This window comes from Eretmochelys imbricata, chromosome 11 (genome assembly GCF_965152235.1).
Source record: "Eretmochelys imbricata isolate rEreImb1 chromosome 11, rEreImb1.hap1, whole genome shotgun sequence".
Lineage (NCBI taxonomy): Eukaryota > Metazoa > Chordata > Testudines > Cheloniidae > Eretmochelys > Eretmochelys imbricata.
In genome coordinates, this window is record NC_135582.1 from 36,849,597 (window position 1) to 36,871,817 (window position 22,221).

Below are 22,221 nucleotides of genomic sequence, written 5' to 3' on the forward strand. Positions count from 1 at the left end.
CTTATCCAGCTTTAGCTAAGGTCTGATAACCTGCCATGACAGCACTTGTTTATTATAGCGTATAAAGGGCAAGGTTTTTGGAGTTTCTTTGTCGGCGCTGTTCCTTACTATTCTGGAGTCACACCATAATGTGAAGGTATCTCCTGAACCTGATTTTGTTGTGAGTATTTGGCCAATGCTTATAACTGCATTAGGACTAGAATAGAGAGTATAAGTATGTATATGCTTGTATTTTGGATGTAATCAATATCTAGTGGCCTGTAACTAATAAAGGAATACTTGGGGGTAGCTGAGTTGTGGTAGACCTTAGTAAACTTTTTAGGGAAATTATTTCCAATAAGCATAATTAAGACTTACTTAAGAAAATTAATAGTACACATACACACTGCTCTGTGTATGTTGCTGTACTGCCATACTGTATGCAGTGCAGGCATAAGAAGTATTTGAATAATAGCGCTATGCAAGAGGTTTGTAACCAACTGGTTTTATGTTTCATTTAACATTGAACCTAAAGCTTGCTTATGTTTGTAAACTTGAGGACTAAGCACGGCTTGAAAGTCAAGAAGTTCTGAGGAGTTTTGCCACTGACTGACTTTGGAAGTCACTTCAGCTGAAATTTTAATATTTGGATGCCCATTTTGGGCCACTGTGAAGGACCTGATTTTCACAAGTAGTAAGCAGCTACTCTTTGAAAAATCAAGCTTTTCAGTATTCTCTCTGAAATTATAAGAGCTTGAAGCAATTTTTCAAAAAAGCTGATATTCCTTATAACCCTATTGTTCCACAGGTGCTTACAAATTGATTGTTTAAAAATTTGCTCCGGTATCTTTCCAGGTATTGAAGTTAGACTGACTGGTCTATAATTCCCTGAGTCCTCCTCCTCTTTTACAAAATGCTGCTTGAGAACTTAGAGTCAAAACTCAGCGATTTAAACTTTTGAATTAGGCTTGTTACAAATGGACTAGCAAATTAATAGTAAAACACAGGTCTGATTTGTTGATCTGAGGATCTTTACTTTGCATATTTTGAAAAGTCATGTTGATAAAGATTTATAAACCATTGAAACACAAGATAACACTTTGAATCTCAAATCTGCTGTTATTAAATAATTGTTATTGTTTGAGGTCTCCATAATTTCCTGCAACTATGAAAATTTAAATTAATAAAAATGGAAAAAATGCTTAAAAATAAACATTGATATTATTGACTGAAATTATAAAAAATATATATAAATAGAATTCTGTTAAGTTAAACTATAAAGCATGCAAAGGACAGCTTGCTTTAGCCAAAGGTGAGGGAAAAAGATAAATGAACAGTCTAACTTAATTCTAGTGGGTAGCAGGATAGGCCTTCTTTATAGGAAAAGTAATCCATTTCCAGGTTTCTCCTTGCTTTCTTCCCCCATCTTGGCAGCCTAATTCTCATGTCTACTCTCACCCCCCAAAGAGTTCCCTTTCTGTCATGTACCAATCTTCCTCTTCTGTCTCTGGGTGGACATCAGGGAAAAAAGGTTAGTTATTTGGGTGGGTGAACAAAGATCCCACTCATTTTCCATTCCAAAGATTCCATCTCACAGTTTCCCATTGTCTCTCTCTCTCTCTCAAATCTTACCTTCTTATCCCCTCCAAAGTTCCTCCTCAATCCCCAATATCTCCACCTTCCCCCAGGCTCCTCCTGTCTTCTCCTCACCTAGGTCCCACTTTCCTTAGTTGTTCTCCTCTAGCTTTCCCTCTTCATAGCCAGCCCCAACTCCCCTTCCTGTACCTGTCCTTCCCATGGCTGTCACTCCCATGCTTTTCTCTAAGTGGCACCAGTCCCCCACATAGATGTCCTCCCTCCACACAATCATTTATCTTGTGCCTGTCTCCACCAAAACTGGTCTTCCCCTTGTGTGCAACTCCCTCTCATAGCAGTCTACTTCCCACACAGGGGAAGTGAAAAAATGGTCTTCCTCCTTCCTGGTCCAATGCCCCTCCTGCTGTGCAGACCATCAGGGTTGGTAGGGGGAAGGGAAAGGATCCAGGGCTGGAGGCAGCAGGAGTCACAGCTGCTGCCTCCTGTCTGCTCAGCAGTAGAACATGTACCCCTGGCAGGAAGGAGGCTGAAACTACATCTGCCTCTGTCTATTGAACCTATTGGCTGAAGCTAAGCACAGTTTCAATTCTTCTGCCTAAGACAAAGAAACAGAGATTTGCAAAACCAAGAAGGGACATGACATTAATGTCATCGATCCCCTGCATAGCTCTAGGGGATTTCCAATATTTGAGACAGACTCTAAAAAGCCAGAAGCCATTGATAAGGCATAGACCACCACTTTTAGCTACAGGAGTATGGAGATAAAGGTAACTTTAATTGCAGGGTGGCACAGGAAAAAAAAAAAACACTTGATATCCAGAAAACTCTGGATCCACCCAAGAGCTCACATACCTGAGAGAGGAAAGAAAGTGGAGGCAAAAGTATCATTCAGTCATGCTGGCGAGGAGGGAAGCCCCTTTACACATGATGAGGCAAAGTTCTGTGCCTGTTGCCTCCCTATGTCAGTTCTCAAGAAGGGAAAATTTAGCACCACAATTCAATATTATTCCTGCATCATACACATCCCTCAGCATCGCATCCTGGGAGGTAGCTTCCCTTCATCTTGTATAAGAGGAAAGTTAATGCAATCAGGTTGAACTGTGACGTATCAAACATGAACTTCTCTGAGAGACTTGCCAAAAAATGGACCATAGGATCCTGGAATGTGCAGCCATGCTTTAAAGGAGATGCTGCTGAAATACCTGGAAATGCCCTGAGTTGTTTAGACACTAAGGCACTGAATTCCTGAAGGCACCTCTGCTCATCTTACAGTGCAAAGCAACCAGAAGGGCATTGGTTGTGAAGAATGTGTCTGAGGCACGACCACACCAGAAAAACCTGTGTGCTGGGACATCAGTGTTCCACTAGCGAAAACCTTCAAACTGGCCTAGAGTGCCCCAGAGGGCCAAAATCTTTAAGTTGGGAGTTTCCTGAATGATTTTCACTTGGAGTCACAAGATGCAGGAGTGAGAATCCTCCACAGGTGACATCTTAAATGTAGTTTATTTTCCTTTTCCTGGGATAGATCCATGCAAACACTTACTACCAAGCCTGGTGTTTACTACCATGTTTGCAGAAACAGGGCGTATGCACTAATCCTGTAAACCCTTGTGCACTCGCTTAATTTTATTACAGAGAATAATCCCACTGAAATCAGCTGAGCGAATTAGGGTAATAAAAGTAAGCACATACATAACTGTTTACAGGATTGGGACCTTAGCTTAAAAGCCCTCTGGTGTCAGAGTGTATATAGTTCTTAGCTGAGGTGAGGAAGCGGGAAGCAAGGAGCCAACAGACTCCTGATGTTCTGCCTCATTCATGGTATTACTATCAGAAAGAATTATATATAGAACTATAAAAAGACAGATTCCAGTTGCTTGTTGAACTTTGCATTATTTATTGTACTTTATATAGTTTTCACAACTCTTCTTTTTGTGTTTTACTGTTGCTTAAATCCAGGATTTATCAGTTTCACAGATAAAAGTAATTTGCATGTCATTCCACAGCCTTTCCAGGGTTGCTCGTTTTCACTTATGACAGCCTGCTTACTTTCAAGTTAGCTAAGAAGATAAACCAATGAAAAGTCATTAGATCTCATGCTTTAGCCATTTCAAACATCTGTGGGGTTCAGGAAGGAACTGCTCCTCCTGTGACCTCTTATATTGCATCTAGGTACCTTATGCAGAGGGGTGTGTGTGATGCTGGGAGAAATAGTTTTACTTAAATTTGACCACTATTTAAATTGTTCCATCTTTAACAGCAAAATGGGAGCTGGTTATTAATACCTCAGGTATTAACTGGGAAATGGTGACAATATCATCACCAGTAGAGATGGTCAGGGTAGTCCCAGGGACTGCTCTAAACTGCTTTATGGGGGGGAGAGGCGGGGCGGGGTTAGGAAAAAACAAGGGGAAATAGGTTACCTTGCATAATGACTTAGCCACTCCCAGTCTCTATTCAAGCCTAAGTCATTATGCAAGGTAACCTATTTCCCCTTGTTTTTTCCTAAACCGCTCCCCCCCAGACGTTCTTGTTAAACCCTGGATTTGTGCTGGAAATGGCCCACCTTGATCATACACATTGTAAGGAGAGTGGTCACTTTAGATAAGCTATTGCCAGCAGGAGAGTGGGGTGGGGAGGTATTTTTTCATGCTTTGTGTGTATAAAAGATCTTCTGCACTTTCCACAGTATGCAGCCAATGAAGTGAGCTGTAGCTCACGAAAGCTTATGCCCAAATAAATTGGTTAGTCCCTAAGGTGCCACAAGTACTCCTTTTCTTTTTGCGAATACAGACTAACACGGCTGTTACTCTGAAAACTCCCATTGACATCAGTATGGCTAGAATTCAACCCTATATGTGTTCCCATTTGTTTACTTATTGTAGTTTGTTTATTAAAAATGATGGCATTTGGTCAAAATGGCTGAGCAAGTGCAGACTGTTCTCTTTGACTATACTGCAATTCTAGTATTTAATTCATTACTTTGTAAAAAACATTTATGGTATCTTGTGTTCTTCCACTGGCTTTATTTTTCAGCTTTAACAACTAAATGGTTTTGTAGTACATCAGATAACCTGAACTTAAACATAATTTTATTGGACTCTTGGTCTGAAAAAGGATGATCATTCAGAAAGCTAAAGAGAACTTTTTCCATGAAAGATGTATCTATTCTTTGGGCCCAGTTCATTCCTGCACTGTGGCTCCCAGGAAGCTCCCATAATGTAGGGCCTTCCCTGAGTGGCAGAGAACTAGTTTATACACTACTCCTAACAGGAGCTTTGTTGTTGGATGTGTTCCGGGAGCACTGCTATGCTTTATCTGTTGCCTGTTGTTGCAATGGGCTTCTTATAACTACCTATAGCTTTTAGACTTCTCTAGCCTGTTTGGCGAGCTGAAGTGGCCCTCAAACATTTCAGAATAGGGAAGGACCAAAAGTTGTATAAAACTACCCCAGTCACCCTTGTTCCCACCCGCCATTCTCTGAGCCAAGCTCAGACCTGGCATACAGATGAATTGAGCCTTATGTCTCCTGTCAGTAACCATGAGTTAAGTATTCCCACCTATATTATACTCACTTGTCCATATAGTCTACTCTATATAGGTTTTTATACCGTGCTCAACTAGACTAGTTCATGCTGAAACAAAAAAAAAATCACAATATTAAAAACAATTATAAAAGCAGTATTTAAATACCTCTTTGCTTTCTTCCAGATCCGACTCACTGCTAAACTCTTCTGTATTTAAATTTTCAAAATCTGATTCTCCAACAGCAATCGGTACTGTCACAGTGAGGCTTGGGTTGTTTATGAACGACATGTAATCACTTTCATCAATGATATATTTTTCCACGCTGCTGCCTGTGCCTATGCCACTAGTTCCATTGCCATCTTTAAGATAATCAAGGTCTTTGTTTATTTCCACTGTTAGATGATTAGAAATGCAGCTGTCTTTTTTGTTTAGTTCTTCAAGTGGTTTGATTTCATTTAAAGCTTTTTGTTTTTTAATGAAGGATTTTTGGATGAATTCACGTACTTTTCTTTTAACATAATCTATTCCCTTCTCAATTCTTGCTACAGCAATCTGGAGATTATTCATTTCATTATCATCATCAGTGGCAGCAAGGTTGTCTGCACTAAATGAGCTCAGTAGCAAGGCCAAAAATAGGTTCAGAACCTGGAACAGGATAGAAAAGGAATTCCTAGATTTATCTCAGTGGAAATAATTTTGTGCTAGAATACTTTCTAAAGCTATGTGAAGTATATGTCTAAAGGACCAGGGTTTCAGACAAACAAACAAACCAAACCAACCCAAACAACCCAAGAACTGTGTTTTTAGAATGAATGGAGTGTTATATCTTTAATAAGCTTGCACTAAAACACTTGAATTATAAACCACCTTTTTCTAATGCATGATGATTTGAAGGGAAAATTATATAGTAAAAAAGAGATTCACAAATATTATGACAAATGAAAGACCTAAATATGGTTTGCTATGGTTCATAGGACCATATTATTCACCAATCACAAGACAGACAACTGGCAAGTATTTGTGAAAAAGCTTTTGAATCCCGAAAGTTTACAAAAATATTGGCACAAAAATTTTAGTCAAAAATTCAGACAGGAAGTTTGTTATTCTTTATCATCCTGTTTAAAAAGTTTCACTTCTCCAATCAGAGAGCAGAAACTATACCATGTGTTTTACATGGCCGGACACATAATAATATGTTGGAAAAAGTTTATAAAAAATGCACAGGCTGAACATTATTTGAAGCACACTGTATTTGCAAATAGCAAAAACAGAAAAAAAACATAAGCTCACTCTATAATTATATATCATGAGTTTGATCCTACAAGGTGTGTAGTATTCTGTTTCCAATCCAGCAAAGCACTTAATATTAATTTTAAGCATATGAGTCGTTCAAGTGAAGTCACATGCTTAAGTGTTTTTTTGAGATGGGGCCAGGATTCTCATTGGATTGCAAGATTGAATTTTTTTCAGAATAAATCTTTGAAACATTTTGATTACATACCACTAGATTTCCAATCACCATGACCATCATGAAGACAGTAAGGCACATAGCTTGGCCTGCAACCTCCATACAGTCCCACATAGTCTCTATCCATTCTCCACACAACACTCGGAATACTATCAAGAAAGAGTGGAAGAAGTCTTGCATGTGCCAGCGTGGAAGTACACAGTCACTTGCAATTTTGCAGACACATTCCTTGTAGTTTTTACCAAACAACTGCATACCAACCACAGCAAAAATGAAGACAATGATGGCCAGCACCAAGGTCAAATTTCCCAGAGCCCCAACTGAGTTACCAATAATCTTTATCAGCATATTCAGTGTTGGCCAAGATTTTGCCAATTTGAAAACTCGTAACTGAAAAAAAAAAAAAAAGGTATTGTTAGTACTGATTTTAACGGAGATACAAAAAAGTGTTTTACAAATTAGTTTGTGAAAAAAGTATTGCTGCCAATGACGAAAATGCTGCAGACTTTTACAACTTGGTACCCCAAGAGCATAGTCTTGGATCAAGGATGTAAAAGCCCAGAGACACCTCATGCAACTTAGAATCTCGGATTCAGTGTTACCTCAGATGCCACAGAACTTCAAGGTTACCTACCTACCTGTGTGTACATAAAGAAGAGATCCAGTCTGATAATATCAATAAGAGCACAAGAAAGATATTCAGTGAGTCTATTTGTTTCTTCATTGTGGAATACCTGAAGTAAGTATTCGCAATAAAAATTTGGAAATAGGCCCCACTCCTACATTGGAATGTATTAATATGGATTCCTGCAGAGTCCCCACTAAAGACAATAGGACGACACTGCATGTCACAGGGGTACATATAAGTGGATCACATTTCTGGATCAGGGTCACAATGACCTCAAGGTATCTTGTTAAGACACAAAAGTTGAATTAAAATATTACTTCAACAAAGCCTGTAATTGTAACTTGCAATAACGTTTTATTAATATATTTACCAATCTGAATGATCGGAGAACTGATAGTCCTTCAACATCTGCAAGACCAAGTTCAACCAAACTAAGTGTTACAATAAAACCATCAAAAATATTCCAGCCTTCTTGGAAATAATAATAAGGATCCTTGGCAATTATCTTCAGAAACATTTCTGCTGTGAAGATCCCAGTGAAGACCTACATTCAAAAGGCAATTTATTATTCAGTTGGAAAATTTAATATTTCCAGTATTTGTGCAGATTTTACATTCCAGCTACATATCTTCAATGACCATTATTTAGAATGGCTATTCACAAAAATCCTTAAATTCAAATCCCTAAAATAATCAAAGGAAGGTCAAATTATTTTATTTAGTACTTCATTATTAGTGTTTAAAATTTGTTGCTTTTAAAAGAATGATCATAGGGACATCTTATACACAGCTTCCGATAGAAACTCCATCAAAGAACAAGTACTGAATCTTCTTTTCATTTGATTTAATTTTTCAGGAAACAAATTACTTAAGCTTCTGGTTTATAATACAATTTTAAGACTATTTAGGGTGACCATACATCCTATTTTGTAGGAGATAGTACCTTTTTTAAACCCTGTCCTGGCCGTCCCAATTTTTTTGGGCAAAACTGGGAATTTATCTCATTTTTTTCTTGCCATCTGATGACCAGTTGGCAACAGCAAACAGTTTTGCCAAAAAAGTGGGGTGCTACCCCTAGTGGAGCACGGAGGAATGTGCGGGAGCGAGGAGTGGCAACGTCAACCCTGCACGGGAGGGAGGGCTCAGGAGAGTGGCTCAGGCCAGCCATGCACGAGTGGGCGGCAGGGGGGTCTTGGAACAGCTCTGCATGCGGGGAGGTAGAGTGAGGCCTCACCCGGCCCCATGCAGTGTCCCACTTTCCCTTTGGGAAAATATGGTCACCCTAACTATTAGAACGCCAAGCTCTTTTTTCCACAGCACAAGGAATGTCCCCAATTTTATTTGCACATTATGCAATAGAATTATTTCCAAGAAATTACATGCTACTCTCCCTAGAACACTATTGTTGGGATATTAATGACACTATAAAGATATGCTCTTATATGGCCTAATTTCACAAGATCTAGCAAGATCAACAATTTACATCAGGTGGGGATCTGCCCAGGAGTCTTCTCCTTGATTTCAATGCATATTAGATCGTAAACAGGATTATGGCAGCATTTAATATTATAGGTAGTTTAGGCACACTAACTTCATTTCCAATTAAGCTTTTGTAAGGGATATATATAGAATGATTAACTACTGAGTCCTTCTGGCCCTCAACAATTAGAAAAACTATCCATCTCTGTTTATTCCAAAAAAGGACCCACCTAGGAAGAAAATCTGATAAAAAATGGTTCACATCATATGAGACACTTTGTCTAAGGACCCTAAGATCAGCCAAGGCAGAGAAAGGGCGGGGCCTCAGGGGAAGGAGTGAAGTGAGGGCAGGGCTTCAGGTAGAACAGGGGTGAGGCACCCCCAGGGAAAAATAAAAGTCAGCGCCTAAAGCTTTAAAGTGTCTTAGAGACAAGGGCATTCTTGGAAGTGTGATAAATATATGTTGGGTACTAAAGAACTGATGATCATAACTCAGTTTAATAAGAAATCATGGTAATTTACATTGTTCTTTGATATAACTCAACTCTAGACTGTGATAATTGCTTATAAGACTATTACGTGTGCAGTACACATCTAAAACATTTGTCGTCTACACTTGAGTGATGAACTAGTGATTGTATATTAATGTGGTTTTAAGTAATTAATAAATTACAGGTTAGTTAAAAATAAGCAAGTGTCCTGATTTGAAAAATATTGTTCAAGTTAAAAGTTGACTTGAAAAGAACCCAGCATTAAAAAAAAAAAAAAATTAAGCTTACACTCCCTGGATGCAAGGAAAAGGAGATATCCTATTAAATTCCATTCTATATTGATGAACCCAGTTTGTTAGATTTCAGCTTTAAAATCTAACTGGCACCTTGGCAAATTCATAAACATTGTCCCCCTTTCACACTTACACTTTGCAATGATATATATATCAAATTATATAATGTAGAATACTCTTACCAACCAAGGTTAGAAGACATTTCCTTGGATGGGAAACAAAATATACAATTCTAGAACACCAAATTTTATGGTTTATCATGTGATTGTCATATAAAATGTCCTGTTCTTAACGCAAAGTATATTATTTGAAGTATAGAGAATCAGGTTTTTTGCCTGCCTGCTAATTCTGCATCATCTAGTATTACAGTTATTTACATGTTCTAAAAATATATTTCCTTCACATTGCAGAAATAAAAGTGATAAAGACACACATTACATGAAATCTATTCTTGAAATAAAAGTAGAACTGTAGGTTCAAGTGTTTAAATATGTTTACATGATCCAACCTCTTAATTTAAATGCTTTAGAGCTGCAGAGAACCAACTGACAAACTTCTTAATATATACTAACCATAGCACTGCCAGGTTACTAACCAATCTGATGGCCATTTACAATGAGAAAACCTACAGAGATACATTTTAGGAAACTACATTTCCATACTGAAAATTGTTGTTTCTGAGTGTTTTAACATAAATCTCTGGAAATACTACCTTTCAATAGATGTGCCTGAAGAAACTACAGAAAAGCATATTTGTATATATTGATATGAAGATGAAATTCAAACATGTCAAGGAGGTTTGAATAGATTAAACCTGAGATGATTCAATAGATTTGCCAAATGATGTATTAAACAAAATATTACTTTATACTGTTAATCTATATGTCTTGAGAAAGGATTGAAGGTGGGAGCTCCAAAAATTTAGTGAAATATAGACCTAAAGGACAACTAAATCAGTTAAAAAAAAAAAAGAAGGAATTCCTGCTTAAAGCTATAATACAGATATATCTCCTTCAAAACCAAACAAATAAGCAAAAACAACATGTCACAAGACAAACTGGAAGACTTACCAGGTTTCCAACAGAAAGTACATTACTGAATTCTTCAGTCATTGGATAATGTTCCATGGCCATAAATAGTGTATTTAAAACAATGCAAATAGTAATAGCGAGATCAACAAATGGGTCCATCACAACTAAATTGACAATATGTTTTACTTTTAACCAATGTGGACTGCAGTCCCATATCAAGAAAATGTTTGCAAATTTGTACCAGCATGGTGGGCATTTCTGTCTTGATTCTTCAAGTTCTAAGGACAAATGGGTAAAAAAATATAAAATGTAAAATACCTGCATGCCATACTACAGTGTCAGAGACCTTTTCGAAATCCTCTAGCCATATTTTCAGAGAATGGTATAGCACCGTGGTTCTCAACCAGGGGTCCAGGGTCCCCTGTGGGGGACTATGAGCAGGTTTCAAGGGGTCCGCCAAGCAGGGTCAGTGTTAGATTCTCTGGGACCCAGGGCAGAAAGCCAAAGCCCCGTCATGCAGGGCTGAAGCCCGTGGCCCTGAACCCCACCACTCAGGGCTCAACCCAAAGCCTAGGCAATTTAACTTCGTGGGGCCCCTGTGGCGTGGAGCCCCGGGCAATTGCCATGCTTGCTACCAGCTAATGCTGGCCCTGGTTTTTATATGCAGAAAAAAAAAAGTTGTGGCACTGGCGGACCGGGGAGTTTAACAGCATGCTGTGGGGGGGGGCCTCAAAAAGAAAAAGGTTGAGAACTCCTGATACAGCAGGTATGTCCATTAAATATTCATCTACTTGAAAAGAAATTCTTACCTGAGCACAAAAACATACATACTTATGCAGCCACTTTGTGCACAGTGATATGGATTTTTGCAGCTATGATAAGTTTTATAATAGCAAAATCAGTGCTTTGTGACCACATGACATGGAATGGTCAAAAAACAATGACACAAAAATCTCACTAAGTAATGTGAGACAAACACATTGATTGGGAGTTTTTAGTCTACCTAGAAATATTTTCTGAGAGCATAGGTGCAGGAAGTAGAGGTGTGCAGGGCAGAGGGAGGGGTGATTAGGTCCTGGGGGCTGGCCCTGTGCCCCACTCCCCTGTTGCTGGCTCCGCACCTGGGGCCCTGCTCCTAGCTCTCTGCCCGGGACTCCACTCCCCAGGTCCTGTGCCTGGGGCTCGGGTCCTGGTGCCAGCCCCATGCCCAGGGCCCCACTCCTGACCCCTCGCCCCGCATTCTGCTCCCTAACCCTGCACCTGGGGCTCAGGTTCTGGTCACTGGCCCCGCTTTCCAGTCGCTGGCCCCATACCCAGAGCCCCAAACCCAGCCACTTGCTTCCAGGGCTCCACTCCCAGGGTCCTGCGCCAGGCCCCACAGCCAGAGCTCTGCTCCTTGCCCCGCATGTGGGGTCCTGGCTGCCATCCCCTGCCCAGGGCTCTGTTCCTGGCCCCATACCCGCCCTGGTCCCCTTACCTCTGTCCAGGTCCCCCACTCCCAGAGACACAGCCCTGCTCCCAGCCTCAGCTTGGAGGGGTGGGGTGTGGAGAAAAGTACGGGGGCTGGCTTTCAGCACCCCAACTTACTAAACATTTTCCAGCGCCACTGGTATAGAGGGACAATATCAAGTTAATATGCACATATCTAAAATTGTTTTAGTTTCAAATGAAAGTTTCAGAAGTTCACTGAAAATACACTAACATTTTAAATTCAATATTTTACACACCTTCCATAGTATTTGTGAGTATGCTAGCTATACTCATTGCCCTCTCTCTTTGAGCAGGGTCTTCCAGAAAATCCATAGAAACATGAAAGGAACTGGATCTTCTCTTTCTTGTTTCTGTTTCAGTAGTCATGCCCTGCAAACAGAATAATAATGGATAGGATCATCATCTTGAGTGATATAATAAGCAAATACTATACACATTGAATTTCTAAATGTGAAGGAATACATGCTTCATGCAATTTAAATTTATCATGCAAGACTTTTCTTACTTATTGTATTAACCTAGCATTTTCAAAATATATTAAAGAATTTTTTTCAATTGAATCACTCGTCCTCCAGCACAGTCAGTTACTAGAAATCCTCAGTTTAATACAGAACATGAAGTTTGTGGGAGAGAAATATGAAATTGAATAATTATTCAAACTCTCTAAATCTCAGTTATGAGAAATGAGTCAAACATATTGAAAACCACCATATTATTGTAAAATGTTTTCAATTTGCAGATGTTTACTACTACTTATAAAACGTCTCATTGTAAAATTATAAGGTATCCATCCAGTCTTAAATAGCAACAAATAAAAAAAGTCTGATTTAGTCATGCTTCCACATGCCGGTGTACTCCCAAGTACTCTAAGTGGACAACCTTGAAATAAGATAGCAGAATGTCTCTAAAAATATCTGGTTATCTGTATATACACATAGATTACAACACATGTGCACACAGACATTTTTGTTTTTGAAGGTGGGCGCATGAATGTGATGCCTCAAATAACTGTTTAGTTTATTTTCTATACTAGAGACCTACATCAAAAAAGGGGGAAGCGCATAAGAATGAAAACATATATGGTAGTGCTGAATGTATACTATTATATTGCAATGAGCTGATAAAGTCCAATGTTATCAAAATGATCTACAACAAATTCAGGGTCATATTGACTGAATTCACTTTATTATATGCCCTTTTTATTTGTATAGTAAGTTGAAATCTTATCCAATGTGGCCAGATAGAAATTTTTAATAGCTACAGTAAGTTCTACCCTATTTTTATGGGTATATAATAGACAGATACTTGCACATTAATTTGATTTTTTTCTTGTTAGCTCTGAGAATTTTTGCAGGTAAATACTTAAATTTCAAACTTATTTTGTTAGTATATTAAAGGTTTTACAAGATGCAGGAACATTCATAGCTTGGCCAGCCAGGATTATTCCTAAGGAATTCCATTCTGTAGAAAATACAGGCTGGTGCAGTAAGAAAAGACCACCATGCCTGAGCTATTTAAATCTTCCTTACATTGTCATCAGTAGCTGGTTTATCTATTATCACCTCTGGCAGAAGTTGTCCAACAGGCGACGTAGGAACAGATGGTCCACCAACCAGGGAAACTACTCCATTGCAATCTACAGTGCTATGCATCTTCCCATTCGCTGGAAACACCGCCTGGACCTTGGATGACCTACTGGCCTGACTAATATTACTGTTGCGCCGTTCACCATGTCTGCGTGGCACAAAAAGAGAATCTCTTCTGCTATCATTATCTTCAAAAGTGCTGTGTTCATCATCAGCAAAGTCATTTTCTGATCCTATATCCCTTGCTCGACCTCTGAAGCTGAAAAGACTCGTTTTGCTGTTGCGCCTTGGAGAAAACAGGGAGCCACGAATGCTCAGCAAAGACTGTAAGAAAATAAAAATATAATTATTAGCTGAAACCCTTAAACCCTATATTTTTTTTTTATAAAAATGGAGTTAACATGTTGTAGAAGTTGTTTTCATAAATAAATTAATAATCTTTTCCAGGAACCAAATTCTGCTTTCAGATTTCAAGATGCATTAATTTCACTGAACTTGCTTTGTAAATTTAAAATCCACTATTTGTGAATTAACAAAACAAAAACTGAACCTGAGCCACCCCAGCTCCTGTTGAAGCCAATGAGATTTGTGGTATGGATCAGCAAGATAACTGGTATAAAATGAGAACAGAACAGACATAAACATAGCATCCTCTACATACTTAAGCAAGATCTGGAAACATTAGTCAAGTACAAATAAAATCCATGGATATACTTATGGACAAGTTCTATATTTAATAGGTAATGAAACCAATAGGGTTCTATGGCAATTACTCTAAAACAATACTATAATATTGAACAGAGAATATATTTTTATAGAATTTTTAAACCAACGTATGGAATTCAATTACAGGGATATAATTCCCTATTACATATTATATTCTGATTTACAAATTCTATAGAAAAACTATTCTGCATTAAATTCTATATGGATTTTTTTCAAGAAGTTGTCTATATCAGTTAGGTAAAATTTTCTTGAAACACCAGCAACAATAAAGATAGTTAGGATTAAATAAAAGTTTGGTGTCTTCCTTCTTCATGTAGACAAGTCACACTGTTATACCTGTAATACTGCAACAATTTTTGAAAGCCCCTGATGCTTCTAATACACTTTAGAACTAACACCACTTTATACAGTACCTGGTGGGGGGACGAATACTTTTTTTCGTATGTCAGTCTGTTCCCTTCAATGGAAAATCGGAAAGTTTTCTTTCTGATGCTGCCTTCTGATTCAGATTTTTGAAATTCATCTTCATCCTTCTCCTCTCCTCCATATTGTTCTTTCTGCTTTCTCTTCTTCCTTCTGTTCCTCCTCTCTTTAGCACTCTTTGAACTCAACTTTGATGCATCAGAAGAACTTTCTGACAGTCCCCCTATTCCGCCTTCTGCGCTGGGATCTCTTGATCCAGCAGAGGCTGTTGCTACTGCTACTGCTGCTGCCTGCCATATCACAATAAATACTTCTATTATTAGATCTACCAATGAAAAGCACATAAGAGCTACATATCATTATTACTAGGCAGCACACTAAAACATCAAACTTTTTAATTTCACTTCTAGAGAACTTTCTAGTCCAGTCTTTGGCTGGTGCAGCCTTTGCACATTGAGACTTTCAGGTAGCTGTCTTCTTCTCAGAGATTTTCTCTCACCTCTTTTCTGTATCCTTACCGCTTGCTAAAGTCACAGAGTGTTTCCTATGGCATAGCAGATACCTGTTGCCTAAATATGTGCAGATTCTGACCATATCTGTCCCCCCACCCTTCACATATTGCTTCTCTTCTTAAATATAAGGTTTCCAAGGAATATACTCTGTGACCACATTGTATATGCTATGGAATACAAATCCTCAAACAAACAAACAAATAGTGCATACATTTTTTTGAAGTCTCCTCTGGATCTGTGGCTGGGTTGCTCACAGCAAAATGTCTTTATTTCCAGCAATGAAAACATCCGAGCCGGCTCTGTTCTTGAAGACAGAGTGGGCCTACCCATTGTTTTAGGGAATACTTAATAACACAGGGCTCTAAACCCATTCTAAATCTGATGACCAATATCTATAGAAAACTCATTTGGATGCACTAATACAAGATAACAATATGATAAACAATTTAACTGATAAATATATAAAATCACAACTACACCTGAGCTGCTTCTTGTTGCTTTCTCAGCTGTTCAAGCATTTGCTGAAATTCTGCCTCTTTCTGTTCTGCTTCTTCCATGTTTGCTTGATTCTGCTCTTCATAGGCCATAGCAACAACAGCCAGGATCAAGTTAATCAGATAGAAAGAGCCCAGGAAAATCACCAGAACAAAAAATATCATGTATGTTTTGCCAGCAGCACGTAGTGTCTGGAAGTAATAATAAATACAGATTTATTAACTTGTTAATGTTACTATGTGAATTAATCACTGTAATAGAGCAGGACGCACCCGGCGGCACCTCCTGCTGGTTGTCCTTGAGAATTAGCTCATCAGCCTCTAGAGCGCCCTCTGTCATCTGGTGATCCACCTTACCGCGAGCCCCAGTCCCTCCCAGGACCCGATGCCTCCTCCCACTGGGGTGCTGTCCCCTGGCAGTAAACCCAAACAATCCCTGAGGGTCTCCCCTCCCCAGGGAACTCCCACCCACTACCCCCACCGCACCTCAGTCTTGGCTACTGCCAGTCATCGCTTAGCCCTGCTCCCCAGGGCAGACTGCAGTGTATCAGCCACTTATCACAGGCAAGGGGGTTTGAACCTGCAGCTTCTGTCTACCCGTGGGCTTCCCCCTCGCAACCGCAGTACCTAATAGGCCCTAACCTAAGCCTCACAGCCTGCGGGTTTCCAGGCCAGAGCTCCCCTGGCCTTTTCCCCTCAGCCCTGCTCCAATCTAGGTATTCCCTCAGGTACCTGCAGCCAGGCCCTTCCCTCTCTGAACACAGAGAGAGACTCTGGCTAAGCTTCAGCCTAGCAGCCCCTTTATAGGCCCAGCTGTGGCCTGATTGGGGCATGGCCCAGCTGCAGCCATTTCCCCAACCAGCCTAGCTTTTCTTGCCCTCAGCCCTGGGTCTCTCCCAGGGCTGGCTTTTAAGCCCTACAGGGGAGGAGCAGGTAACCACCCCGCTACCATCACCTACTTTTCATTTTGTAGGAATCCATCATCATCAGATTATATGAGAGATGTAATAGAACTGATATTAAACTCTTTGTATAATTTGATAGTATAAAAATACTTAGTCTTTGTTTCACAAAATGTTCTCACCAACTGATAAAGGTTTTCCCAGTAGTCCTGAGTCATCAGTCGAAACAGTGACAAGAATGCCCAGCTGAATGTGTCAAAACTTGTGTAGCCATAGTTGGGATTTCTACCTGCTTTCACACATATATATCCTTCTGGACATTGACTACAAAAGGAGAGATATTAGGTGTTATCTTTTACAATTATTCTAATATCAGTGGATGCTAGGTCCTGATAGAAGTTTGGGATTATGAAGTGCTGTTTTTGGTCACTTCATCAGACAGGAACTCCTAGCAGTTGGACAGAGCTCTACTCTATAAAATTACATTTAAAGACAGCTGACAAATTGTGTATAACATCACAATTCTGCAGAAGGGCATTTTCTATTTGCATTTTGTTTCTTAGCAACACTTGCGTATTGCCTTACTACCAAACTGTCAGCTATTTAGTCTTTACTCTAAAACACAATGTAAATTCCTTGATTAATAGTATTTTCACCTTCAAATGTCTGTCTCCATATTCTTCACTCACCCTTGCAATAGCCTGATATTCTTCATCAATCAGCACATATGCAGCACGGACTGTTGAGGCATTCATTCCTTCCTAACTGGTACTTCTGTTACTTCTCAAGCAGCCAGAAACATGTGTTACTATTAAGCGTCTTTGAATTGGCTACCCAGTGAAGAATAAACTGACCTCTCCTGACCAGATCAGCTAGCTATGATTGGGAACTCAAGTCCGGGATCAGACATCTAGAATCAAATCCCAATAACACATCTAATGTGACATGGCAGATATTTCATTCAGCTGGTCAATCAAATTATTCCAGGATACTTATCTGAATATGCTGCATCCTTTTCCTACATAGTACAATAAAAAGTCATGAAACATGTCCTTACCCTGCATCTGAGCCATTTCCACAAAGCAGAGCATCGTTTTGCCCTTCCAGAACGTAAAAATTACCTGTTTAGAAAATAATTTTCATAAAACTGTAAGAAATTACTACATAAATCTTCCACCACTACATACTGAACTCATTTAAACAATGTTGAATAAACCCAGTCCTTTACTTTACACGAGTAATTCTACCACGTACAACTTGAACAGTTTTATGAAACATTTTTATGACAGTGGATAGTTTTTGACTGGTATGATTTTAGCTCAGAGGAGTTAAGGGGCTGAACTACACATTTACACATTTGAGCACCAAAATTCAAAAATAATACATTTGACTAAAACAAAGTAACCTGATACATTATTACTATTGCTTTATTCATCAGAATGTTAAGATTATTTTCACAATTCAATTTTAAACCAGCATAAATGATTTCTTCAACATGAACATAAAATCGAAGTGACAATATAAATTGCCAGAAAATTGGTATCTTTAATTTAGACTGTCAATGTGTCAAATAGCATCAAGAATCCTGATAGATGCTGTTAGAGCTGAATTAACTGTACATTTTTCCTTTCAAATGTGCAATGAAGCATTTAACATTTTTTGGAACTTTATTTTGTATTTATTTGTTTTAGTAGATAGAATTTACCCTATTTTAAAAGATTTTGGCTAGTCTGATTTAATGAGCCATTATTTTTTTGACTAGCATTACCGAGTCCTCAACTGTTGCATTTACAAATAACTGTAGCTGTCAGAGGCAGCTAGTCATTAGAGACTAATAAGTTTAAGATCAACCAATAATTCCACAACTGTCAGCCACTCTAAACAATGTAGGTATGCTTTCATTGCAGAGTTAGCCTAGGTGACCAGCACACCGGTCTGAGCACCAGGGTTAGCCTAGCCCAGGCGTGAGCAGCCACAATGCAAAGCCATACTCAAGTTACTGTGTCCTCACAGGTGCTATACTCACTTGTGTGTGTCATATCCCATGGTTCTTTGTGCTACGGAAAGCTGAGCTGCTGTATGATTCTTACCCAGTGAATTGTGGGAGAACCTGTCTGTCCTTTTGCGCACACAAGGGGAATTGTTGCAAGGCACTGAAGGACTATTAGCACTCAAGTGATTTAGCCTGCATCCTCAGTGAAAAGTGGGTGAGTTAACAGCCTGAGTGAACATAGAACCTGAGCTCTAACACAGACCCCAGCTATCCCAGCTAGGCCAACTGAAAGTACCACTAAACTCAGGTGAGAGATTGGAGCAATACCTGGGTGTGACAAATATTATGGACGCTTGGAAAATCCAGCCTACTGTATCATCTTTATACATGTTATATGTATTTTTATGGGCTAGGGATTGTATTCGTGCTCCATGGGAGGAATGAAGGGATCTAAAGTAGCTGTTACCACTCAAGAAAGAGAGCTTGAAGTCATTGTGGCTAGTTCTCTGAAAACATCCACTCAATATGTAGCAGCAGTCAAAAAAACTACCAGAATGTTAGGAACCATTAGGAAAGGGATAATTAATAAGACAGAAAATATCATAATGGCACTATATAAATCTATGGTATGCCCACACTTTGAATACTGCATGCAGTTCTGGTTGCCCCATCTCAAAAAAGATATATTAGAATTCGAAAAGGTACAGAGAAGGGCAACAAAAATGATTAACAGCTTCCATATGTGGAGAGATTAAAAAGACTGGGACTGTTCAGCTTGGAGAAGAACTGACTAAGGAGGATATGAGAGAGGTCTATAAAATCATGAATGGTGTGGAGAAAGTGAATAAGGAAGTGTTATTTACCCCTTCACATAACACAGGAACCAGGAGTCACCCAATGAAATTAACAGGCAGAAGGTTTAAAACAACCACAAGGAAGTACTTCTTCACACAATACAGTCAACCTATGGAACTCACTGCCAGGTGATGATTTGAAGGCCACAAGTATAACTGGATTAAAAAAAGAATTAGATAAGTTCATGAAGAATAGGTACCAATGGCTATTAGCCAAGATGGTCAGTGATGCAACTCCACGCTCTGGATGTTACTAGCCTCTGACTGCCAGAAGCTGGGAGTGGACAATAGAGGATGGATCACAAGATGATCATCCTGATCTATTCATTCCCTCTGAAGCACCTGGCACTGGCCACTATCTAAAGACAGAATACTGGGCTAGATGTACCATTGGTCTGACCCAATACGACCGTTCACGTGTTCTTATGGGGCAGCTACAGAGTTTCCTGGGGTAAAATTAATGAAAATTACTGGGGTATAATTAATGAAAATCCCTTTGAAAGTAACAACTCTGGAGAAGCCTCTCCCCAAGGGAAATTGCATATACGGTTTGACCTGGTTAAAGAGACCTACCAAACAAAGAATTGAAAACTATATAAAGTGACCATATTGACATGGAGAGAGAGGTCACTTTCATCCAATCCAAGAACTGATATGAGACTGTGACCAGAGGGACAGTCTCTGCAAGAGGACCTGAAGTACTTTAAACCCGCTAGGGCCTCCGTGTGGAAGATGAGTGATACTTGGTAAGCTAGGCATGCATAATAGCTGTTTATTATTTTTAAGATATGTCTTCTCTATAATGCTTTTGCTCAGAATAAATAATACTTTGCTTTATGAAGGCTGGCTGGCCACTGGTTAACCCTGTCACTGGCCCTGAAAGAACAGGATGTCAGGTGCTGAACTAAAGTCAGACCTGCTTAAGTGATCACAGTGAATTGCAGGAGGAATTGCAGCCAAAATCACCAGTCAAGAAGGAGAGAGTTGCAGGACTCCACTCCAAGACATGGAGGGTGCCTTCAAAGAGGCCATAAAGTGGTCTCAGGTGCAGTCACCTCAGGAATTGTGATGTTGGATAACAGCCTAAGCTAAATCTGCAGTGAACACCTACTCTGTGCAGTGTGTCTGATGGATACCAGAGTGCAGTACCACCAGCTGTTGCAAAGGAATTCCTGTTGCTACTGGAAGAATTTTTGCTCTGCAGTACATAGACTGAAGGCAGAAGAAAATGGTAACAGAGAAGAGGTTTCTAGCAAGCTAATTCAAAGTACTGGTCACATTGCACATGCTCACTGCAGCCACAGTCCTTCACTGCTACTTTGTTTCTTCTTCTTCTTCAGGCTCAGCAATAAGTAAAAAGTGTATGTTTGTGACTTCTGACCTGATAGTATGGCTGTCAATTAGGAAGGGGATAAGTAGGTAGTGAGCCTAGGAAAGGGTTTTCTGAGTCTGGAGGGCTGTACATGTGTATGTGTGTGGAAGAGAGGGAAAGGTGTATTAATGACCATCAATTGTCAGGAACTTGTTTTTATGTCTTATCCAAAAAGTGGCACCTCCAGAAATTTTGAAGATGCTGTCCATCTGGGATGAAAGGTTAATAAGTCATATAGGCACTAAGGATTTGGGTATGGATCACTCAAAGGGGAAAATAAGTACAGAATTCATTTTTAAAGAAACAAAAAGAGAAAATGTAAAGGAAAAAGAGAAAGGGCAGGAACAAGGAAAAAAAGACAGAAAGAGGAAAATTTCAGTACAGTGAAGTTGGGGTGAGAAAGACAGATGATGCAAAAGTGGGGAGCTATAAATGTAGGTGAGAAGGGAGAGAAGATAAAAATATAAGGGGTAGCCAAAATTAACATAATGCCTTAAAAACTAAAGCAAACTAAGTGTATAGCACAATTCAAAACTTCAGATCATAATGAAGCCCTATTGCACTCATATACTGAGATTTTGGAAGACTGATCCTAAATGTTTGATTTCCTTCTCCGAAGATTTGAAGGAACACTTGTCAGAGTTGACGCTTGCTGAAAATCACATTTTATAGAATGTTTTCTTGGCACTGAAAAACTACCGACAACTCAGAAATAAAACATACAGCAGTATTAAATCTGCTGCTCTGAAGCTTGGTGAGTCATCCTACTCAAACCCAAGATGCTGGTATTTTTGTGATTTCAGAGATGCATGTGATGTATCTCATTTGTCCCCCACACCCATACTTTTCTTGTCTGCTCTATTTTAAGAGCTGGGTAGATACTGAAATTGACACACATCCCATTGTGGTCATGCTGGCAAGCATTCTGCAATAAGAGATTCAAATATACAGCCTGTCAAGGTTCCTCCCCCACTCTGAACTCTAGGGTACAGATGTGGGGACCTGCATGAAAAACCTCCTAAGCTTATCTTTACCAGCTTAGGTCAAAACTTTCCCAAGGTACAAAATATTCCACCCTTTGTCCTTGGATTGGCCGCTACCACCACCAAACTAATACTGGTTACTGGGGAAGAGCTGTTTGGACGCGTCTTTCCCCCCAAAATACTTCCCAAAACCTTGCACCCCACTTCCTGGACAAGGTTTGGTAAAAAGCCTCACCAATTTGCCTAGGTGACTACAGACCCAGACCCTTGGATCTTAAGAACAATGAACAATCCTCCCAACACTTGCACCCCCCCTTTCCTGGGAAATGTTGGATAAAAAGCCTCACCAATTTGCATAGGTGACCACAGACCCAAACCCTTGGATCTGAGAAC

The 22,221-nt window shown here is 39.5% G+C and overlaps 1 protein-coding gene across 7 annotated transcripts in view; it reads right to left on the bottom strand.

The window, feature by feature from the left end:
* Positions 1-22,221, bottom strand: part of LOC144272506 (sodium channel protein type 1 subunit alpha) — a 120,398-nt gene that overhangs the window by 55,107 nt on the left and 43,070 nt on the right. For 2 of the 7 annotated variants that reach the window (XM_077830622.1, XM_077830623.1), the window contains exons 7-16: positions 17,684-17,747; positions 16,809-16,950; positions 15,710-15,916; positions 14,709-15,008; positions 13,684-13,893; positions 12,220-12,352; positions 10,532-10,770; positions 7,570-7,743; positions 6,605-6,961; positions 5,269-5,748 (exon numbers count right to left, since the gene is read on the bottom strand). In XM_077830622.1, the coding sequence (XP_077686748.1) occupies positions 5,269-5,748; positions 6,605-6,961; positions 7,570-7,743; positions 10,532-10,770; positions 12,220-12,352; positions 13,684-13,893; positions 14,709-15,008; positions 15,710-15,916; positions 16,809-16,950; positions 17,684-17,747 (2,306 nt within the window). Of the gene's footprint in view, positions 1-5,268; positions 5,749-6,604; positions 6,962-7,569; positions 7,744-10,531; positions 10,771-12,219; positions 12,353-13,512; positions 13,894-14,708; positions 15,009-15,709; positions 15,917-16,808; positions 16,951-17,683; positions 17,748-22,221 lie in introns of all 7 variants that reach the window. The other 5 variants (XM_077830619.1, XM_077830620.1, XM_077830617.1 and 2 more) reach the window with 3 other exon arrangements.